Source organism: Pantherophis guttatus, chromosome 4 (genome assembly GCF_059756535.1).
Source record: "Pantherophis guttatus breed Tessera chromosome 4, ASM5975653v1, whole genome shotgun sequence".
Classification (NCBI taxonomy): Eukaryota; Metazoa; Chordata; class Lepidosauria; order Squamata; family Colubridae; genus Pantherophis; species Pantherophis guttatus.
In genome coordinates, this window is record NC_142066.1 from 17,970,218 (window position 1) to 17,978,366 (window position 8,149).

The 8,149-nt window shown below is 38.7% G+C and overlaps 1 protein-coding gene across 1 annotated transcript in view; it reads left to right on the forward strand.

Annotated features, from left to right (window-relative positions):
* LOC148113819 (vomeronasal type-2 receptor 26-like) overlaps positions 1-1,777 on the forward strand; it is a 28,312-nt gene extending 26,535 nt beyond the window's left edge. Inside the window, exon 7 of the mRNA XM_087893413.1 lies at positions 870-1,777. Within this exon, the coding sequence (XP_087749539.1) occupies positions 870-1,777 (908 nt within the window). The remainder of the gene's footprint in view (positions 1-869) is intronic.
* Positions 1,778-8,149: the final 6,372 nt, after the last annotated feature.

An 8,149-nucleotide genomic window follows, 5' to 3' on the forward strand; every position in this document is an offset into this window, starting at 1 on the left:
CTTTGAGAGAGGATGTGCACTGAAATGTTCATGAAACTTCAAAGGATAACTTTTTTTTTCAAATGATATATAGGTAGGTCCAGGAAAAATGTTTAGGATTAGTAATCATTGACCAATGTTTTAGACAAATCTAAAATTATGAAAACCCAAGGAAATTAAGAACCGAAGGAAAAGGTAAAATTGATACATAATGTAGAAAAAAAGGAGTGCTGTGATGAAAAAGAAATTTAATTCCTTATAAATACAATCTCCTGTCAGACCTGGAAGCCATCTTTTATGTTTGGGCCTTCAGGCCTGCCACACCTTCTTCAGTGGAAAAATGGGAGGGGGGCTTGCATAGAGTATAGATGATACATAATCAAAATAACATTCCTTTCTCAGAGAGTCAAGGACGCATTGTCCTGGCATCTGGAGTTGGATGACTGGGGAGTGTTTTCAGTTTGGACGGTGGATGATTGGACCATGTGTTGGACATGTGGGTGTTGGATAGGGATTGTACTTTCACTTGAGTGGGGAAAACCTGGAACCTTTCAGATTCGGGTTTTCCCAGATGTGCCAATATGACATCTCCAATAAATTGTAGCTTTGAGGAAATCCAGGCCTCGGAGTTCTATTCGTTGGGGGTGTTACTTGGAACCCTGACATTAACCCGTATCTGACATCCTCTCTATCTTCTTTTGTACAACAGTGAGCCATTTTTGATCACAGAGAGTTAGAAATATAGTTAAGAAGTACTGAATAAATTTGGTTACTTTTCAGTTTTGAACTAGCAAGCTGTATTCTAGGCATTACACTGTATGTTTCATCTTACTTATTTTCAAAACAATGTTTGGACTAACTGATTTCTAATCTTCTACTTTGTTTTCTAGACATGGATGAATGTTTTCAATGTCCAGATGATGAGTACCCTAATAAGAAGCAGGATTTGTGCCTTCCCAAAGTTATAACATTCTTGAAGTATGAAGAATCTTTAGGGATGGTTTTAGCCAGTTCTGCTCTTTTCTTTTCTTTGGTCACAGTTGCAGTCTTTTGGATCTTTATTAAGCATCAGGACACTGCCATTGTCAAAGCCAACAACCAAAATATCACATATGTTCTCCTTGTTTCTCTTCTGTTGTCTTTTCTTTGTACTGCATTATTTCTTGGGAAACCTAACAACGTGACATGTCTCCTTCGTCAAACTGCCTTTGGCATTATCTATTCAGTCGCCATTTCTTGTGTTTTGGCCAAAACCACCATTGTGGTTCTGGCCTTTATGGCCACCAAACCAGGGTCCAAGATGACCAAATGGGTGGGGAGAAAACTAGCTATGTCTATAGTATTTTGCTGCTCCTTTATTCAAAGTAATATTTGTATTCTATGGCTGATAATCACTCCTCCATTCCCAGACGTTGACAAAAATTCCATGTCAGAAGAAATAATCTTAGAATGTAATGAAGGATCAGTCTTCATGTTTTATGGTGTCTTGGGCTTTATGGGTTTCCTTGCCATTATCAGCTTCATGGTAGCTTTCCTAGCTAGGAAGTTGCCTGATACTTTCAATGAAGCCAAGTTTATCACCTTCAGCATGTTGGTCTTCTGCAGTGTCTGGTTGTCCTTTATTCCAACGTACCTGAGCACAAAAGGGAAATATATGGTTGCTGTTGAGATCTTCTCCATTATAGCCTCTAGTGGGGGGTTATTAATTTGTATTTTTTCTCCCAAATGCTATATTATCATTCTAAGGCCTGATCTGAACAACAAAGAACTTTTTAAAAATAAGACAAAATTAATATAAATTGGATGTAATAATATAATTAATATAAATTGCGAGATCATCCGTGGTTTCGGGGTGAAGTACCACCAGTACGCTGATGACACTCAGCTGTACATCTCCACCCCGGACCACCCCAACAATGCCCTTGAAGTGATGTCCCGGTGCCTGGAGGCTGTGCGGATCTGGATGGGGAGAAACAGGCTCAGGCTCAACCCATCCAAGACTGAGTGGCTGTGGTTTCCGAGTCCCTATATAGTCAGTTGGTGCCATCACTGACTATTGGGGTGAATCACTGGCCCCCATGGAGAGGGCTTGTGACTTGGGTGTCCTCCTGGATTCACGGCTGTCTTTAGAAGAGCATTTGATGGCCGTGACTGGGAGGATTTTTCATCAGGTCCGCCTGATTTGCCAGTTGCGTCCCTTTCTAGATCGGGACTCTTTACGCACAGTCACTCATGCCCTCATCACCTCCCGCCTGGACTATTGCAACGCTCTCTACATGGGACTCCCGTTGAGGAGCACTCGGAGGCTCCAACTGCCGCAGAGTGCGGCCGCGCAGGTGGTTATGAAAGTGACGTGGCGTTCCCATGTAACACCTCTCCTGCATGAGCTGCACTGGCTCCCGGTGGTCTTCCGGATGCGCTTCAAGGTTTTGGTTATCATCTTTAGAGCGCTCCATGGCTTAGGACCTGGTTATTTACCGGACCCCCTGCTACCACCAATAGCCTCCCACTGACCGGTACGCTCTCATAGAGAGGGGCTCCTCCGGGTGCCGTCGGCCAAACAATGTTGACTGGCAGCCCCCAGGGGGAAAGCCTTCTCTGTGGGGGCACCTACTATCTGGAATGAGCTCCCCCCGGAGGTATGGAGGATCCCGGATCTGTGCACCTTCCATCGCGCTCTCAAGACTTTTTTATTCCATCAAGCCGGCCTGGCCTAAATCTTTCCCCTTTAAAATGTAAATTTTAATTTGTTTTTAAAATTATTTGGTGTTTTAAATTTGTCTCAGCCAAATTATTTAATTCAGTTTTATTCTGTTTTTAAATTTTGTATTTATGTGTTTTATTCTGTGGCTGTTCACCCCCCTGAGTCCTTTGGGAGTAGGGCGGTATACAAATCCAATAAATGAAATGAAATGAAATGGACTGAGAAAACAGAATCTTTCTAGGCCAAAATTCTATGTCCATGTATTTAATATAAGTCCTTAAGGATATACTGTACTTACTATTCAATATATACTTTTTTTAAAAACAACAACAACATTGCAGTTCATTTACAATTAATATATTTAATTGGAATCAGTTGGGCATAGTCTTGATTACTTTTACTATCCATGGATAAAACTTAAAATATAAATTGTATTTAATACTTTCTGTTCACTGAGATAAAAAGTATTGTCACTGAATTAGGTGATGGAGAAATAATTATCTCAACATTCAAAAGCTATATTGATACTTGAATGTTGATCTTTTTAGTTTTTTAAAGGATATTAAGAATAGCTCCTAGGGAAACCAAGAAGATCTTGAAATAATTGCTTGGATGTGTTTTAACCAAGTCTAATAATGTAACAAATGAAAAGGTGAAAGAGATTGCAGTAGAAACTATTGCCTTCCAGTATGTTAAACTTGTTTACTCATGTGTTAAAAGCTAGCAGTTTCAAATGTTGCACCTCCAGCAATAAAAAGGCCATCAAATAAATGAAGGGGGAAATGCACTTCAGAAAAAAAGTAGAAAAGCAGAAATCACTTTTCTGAGGAAAATGATATCTTTCAATTGGAAAAAAATCCATTATATTAGAGTACCTCATTTATGAAAATTTGGGCCACTGAACAATTTCTATGCTAATGAAAAATTAGGAACAGTGTAATTAATTTGCACTTCTCTGACAGCAGATCTGTGTTCCTTCAACAATAATTTGATTTCCAAATCAGTCTGTAATTATAAAACGTACCAACCCTCTAACCCACCATTGCTCATATTATGAAAAATTGTCAGATATGAACAGAACTTCACAGCAAAATTCAGTGAAATTGATTTCAAATGAAAGAAACTTGGCAGAGCAGAAGTGAAGTGTTTTGGGAGTGGATAACAGCTACAACACCCATGTCTTGGAGTTCCAACAGGAAAATATTTATTTATTTATCAAGAAAATTAACATGACCACCCAACTCACTCTCAGTGACTCCAGGCAGATTACAAAAATAAAACTCCAATACAAAACCAACTACCTTCAGCCCCTACTGGAGACAATCATCAGACCATCCACTTGATGGGATCCATATCACCCTGAGATCCCTAGGCCCAATGGCAGATCCATGTCTTCAGGGCCTTGAAAAAGAGTGTCAAAGTGGGTGGGGGGCCAATCTTATCTTTGTAGAGACAACATTCCACAGGGAGGGAGCCACTACAGATAAGGCCCTTCTTCTTGATCCCACAAATTGGATTTCCTTAGGAGAGAGTACCATATCATTCCCTGTCTCCCCACCCTGGTGGATCATGTAGATATGACTTTGAAAAGATATTGCTTCAAAAAACATGATTCCAAGCCATATGGTTGAGGGCTTTGAGGGTGATAACCAGTACCTTGAATTGGACCCCAAACCAGATCAGCAGCCAATGCAGCTCCTTCAGGAGAGGTGACACATGTGAAATCTAAGCTTCAACAAAACCATGCAGGCCATTTTATTTTGAACCAATTGAAACTTCTGGATACATTCTAAAGGCAATCCCATGTATAGATCATTGCGATAGTTAAGACAGCATGTGTCTAAGGCATGGGTAACTATGAGCAGGGATTGTTGGTCCAGAAAATGACATGACCAGTGCACAACCCACAATTGTGAAAAGGCACAACTGCTTCCTGTTCCTTGAGCAGCAATTATGAGTGGAGGAGGACCTCCAGATTATGCATTGGATCTGTCTGGGGGTAGTGCCACCCCACCAAAACCAGAGATGACAATTCTCCATGGACCAAAGAACTCCTAATTCAGAGCCATGCTGTCTTGCCAGGGTTCATTATCAGTCTATTGTTCCCAATCTAAACCCTAACAGCCTCTAGACTCTATGAGAGGAAGATCACAGCATCTTCAGCATTAATTGAATATGGATTGAGATATACAGCTGGGTGTCATCAGTATACTGATAATATCTCAACCTCTGATCTTCATCCTGCTTTGCATTATAGTCATTACAGTCCTTACACTGTATCATGTCTTCCTCCTCCTCCTCCCCTCCTCCTCCTCCTCCTCCTCCTCCTCCTCCTCCTCCTCCTCCTCCTCCTCCTCCTCCTCCTCCTCCTCCTCCTCCTCCTCCTCTTCTTCTTCTTCTTCTTCTTCTTCTTCTTCTTCTTCTTCTTCTTCTTCTTCTTCTTCTTCTTCTTCTTCTCCTTCTCCTCCTCCTTCTCCTTCTCCTTCTCCTTCTTCTTCTTCCTAAGTCTTCTGGTTTACTTAAAATATTTCAGAAGGCTTTAGCTGGTTTATGTGCTATGATAATATCATGTAGTTATAATTAATCTGTTGGTTGTTTCTGAGATATTTTTTTTATGTATGACAGTGTTATACTTTTCACAGGTTGTGTTGGTTATGTTATAGCACATAGCAATAGCACTTAGACTTATATACCACTTCACAGTGCTTTACAGCCCTCTTTATGTGGTTTACAGAGTCAGCATATTGCTCCCAACAATCTGGATCCTCATTTTACTGACCTCGGAAGGATGGAAGGCTGAGTCAACCTTGAGTCTGGTGAGATTCAATCTGCCAAACTGCTGATCTGAATAATTTTCTTCCAGAATTCTTCTTTATACAAACACATATAAGTTTTTTTTTTTTTAAAACAAACAAACACATAATACATCAATCCTTCCATGTGTCTTCTTGGTGTTTCTTCCATGACTTCTTCATCTTTTTATTACTCCTCCTATCTTCATTTCTCCTTGATAGTTTCCATTTCTCTGTTGCAATATTTTCCCCAAATTACAATACATTTAATATAACATTCTCCTTATTTAATTATCACAATCTTTATCTATATCTGTTTTTTAACCAATCATAAAATTTCCCCCATATCTTATAATAGTCCATATCCTCTCTCTCTTTAATCATCAAAGTTAATCTGTTCATTTCTGCACAATCTAAGATTTTTTTTAATTACTTCTCCTTCCAAAGGGATTTTCTCTGCTTTCCATTTTTGTGCTTCCAGAACTCTTCTTGCGGAGGTTGGATTGTTACTTTAGTAGTGGACCTCTTGGTTATTGTGGATAGTTTTTCAATATTTCTGCTCCTAATTTCCTGCTTCTTCCTCTGCTAGTGCTTTCCTATCCAGGAAAGGTAGTGTGTTGTTTTCTTCTTCCCTTATGAATTATATTCCTTTAAAGATGTTGATTGTTACATATGCTTTTTCTACTTGATCCTCTAAAAAAAAATCTTTTGACATGTACAGTCCTTTTATCATAATTTGGTCAACTCGGATATATAGTATTATCTAATATCCTGCATATCAGTGCATTTTTTTTCTTTCTTTCTGGAACAAAAATAGCAAAAATCTCTTTTCCTATTCAAATACTGGTAAATTCTTCCTTCCTTCCTTCCTTCCTTCCTTCCTTCCTTCCTTCCTTCCTTCCTTCCTTCCCTCCCTCCCTCTCTCTTTCCTTCCTTCCTCCTTCCTTCCTTCCTTTCTTTCTTTTGTTCCTTCCTTCCTTCCTTTCTTTTTTCTTCCCTCTCTCCCTCCCTCCCTCCTTCCTTCCTTTCCTCCCTCCCTCCCTCTTTCTTCTTCCTTCCTTCCTTCCTTCCTTTCTTTCTTTCTTTCTTCCTTCCTTCCTTCCTTCCTTCCTTCCTTCCTTCCTTTCTTTCTTTCTTTCTTTCTTTCTTTCTTTCTTTCTTTCTCTCTCTAATTTAGTTAGTTATTAAATTTCTACACTCACGTGAGTAACTTTGGGCAGTATACAAGTTCTAGTTCTTCCTTAAGTTCTCATTAAGAAATCTTTCTTTTGCTCTCCGTATGTATAAGCATGCAATTTAAAAAGTTACGTGGCCTAGATTTTTTTTTAAAAAAAAATGAATACCATTTAAACAATTTGATATGTTTCTGTACTCTTGATTGTCACACAGTGTTGTGAAAAATATGTTTTTCTACTCAAAGACCTCTTTACTAAGACCTTTGATGTTGGTAATTTCTCCACTGCAATTATCACCTCCTTCTCCCAGGAGAGCTCCTTTAGCTGGCAGTACAAGGGACAAGTACAAACCCTTTAGCTGGCAGTACAGTACAAGTACAAATTCACTTTTTTATATATTTCTGTGCTATACTGACTGGTCTTCAGGAATGGGTTCATAAGTTATTTTTCCTGCCCTCTGAAAACTACACTACTGGCCAAGAAGCTGTTGCAATCAAGCCATGCTATCTAAAGAAGGACGATGTCACGACAGGTGAATTGGGTTTCAGAAAAAAAAAATGTTTTCACTCAAGATGGTGGTATTTGTAGCCTTTCTTTTAATGTTTTTGCCCCGAGCAGTTTGCATGATTTCCAGTGCTAAATGCAGCATCAGTGACCCTCTACCTTTTCTTCACAAGGAATATCAGTCAGGAGATCTTATCGTTGTGGACATTCTCTCTCAGATCTACATCTTTTATGCAATGATCAACTTCACAGAACGTCCCTCCAAGAAAATCTTTGAAGACATTGTGTAAGGTCTTTAAACTAAGAAGCCATAAACATTTGATTACTTCACACTTTTGGCCATAATTAAATAATTGCATAAATAGAAATGTGCATTTGAGAAGGAGGCAGGGAATGATCACAAACACAAAAGAAATGCTTAGCCGATATGTGAGAAAAATAAGAGATTCTCAACCTAGAATATTATTGTTGTCTGATTATGTATGGCAAAAAATATAAACACAGGAAATTAAAATGGTCTTCTATGGTGCACTATTTCTCTTCCCTTAAAAAAGGGAATAGACAAAAATGTACAGTGGCATAAATCTAACTTTCCATCAAAAGAAACTTTAATAGGCATAACCCTGTATATACCATTATCTTAAAAGTGGATCCTTCACTAGTGTCAATGTTGCATATTTTCATGTTTGCATTTGGGATATTGAATAGGGTAGAGTTGATGAAAGACTCCTAAACTTTGCATGCATTTTATATTAAACTCATTCCTCCATACTCTTCAATGCCATTTTTTAAAGACCATCTATGAGGAACTTACTCCAGTGTGCAGAGAAAAATATTAGTGTCCTCGTGAAAGCATTACACTGGAAAAAAATTGGTTGCAAAATCAAGTTTACATGACTAATCTTAAATTATTTCTTGAAAGACCTTGAGTATTAGACTTCTGGATCTAGAAAAATAATAATGACTTTTAGCAATATTTTGTCATATCCGTGTAT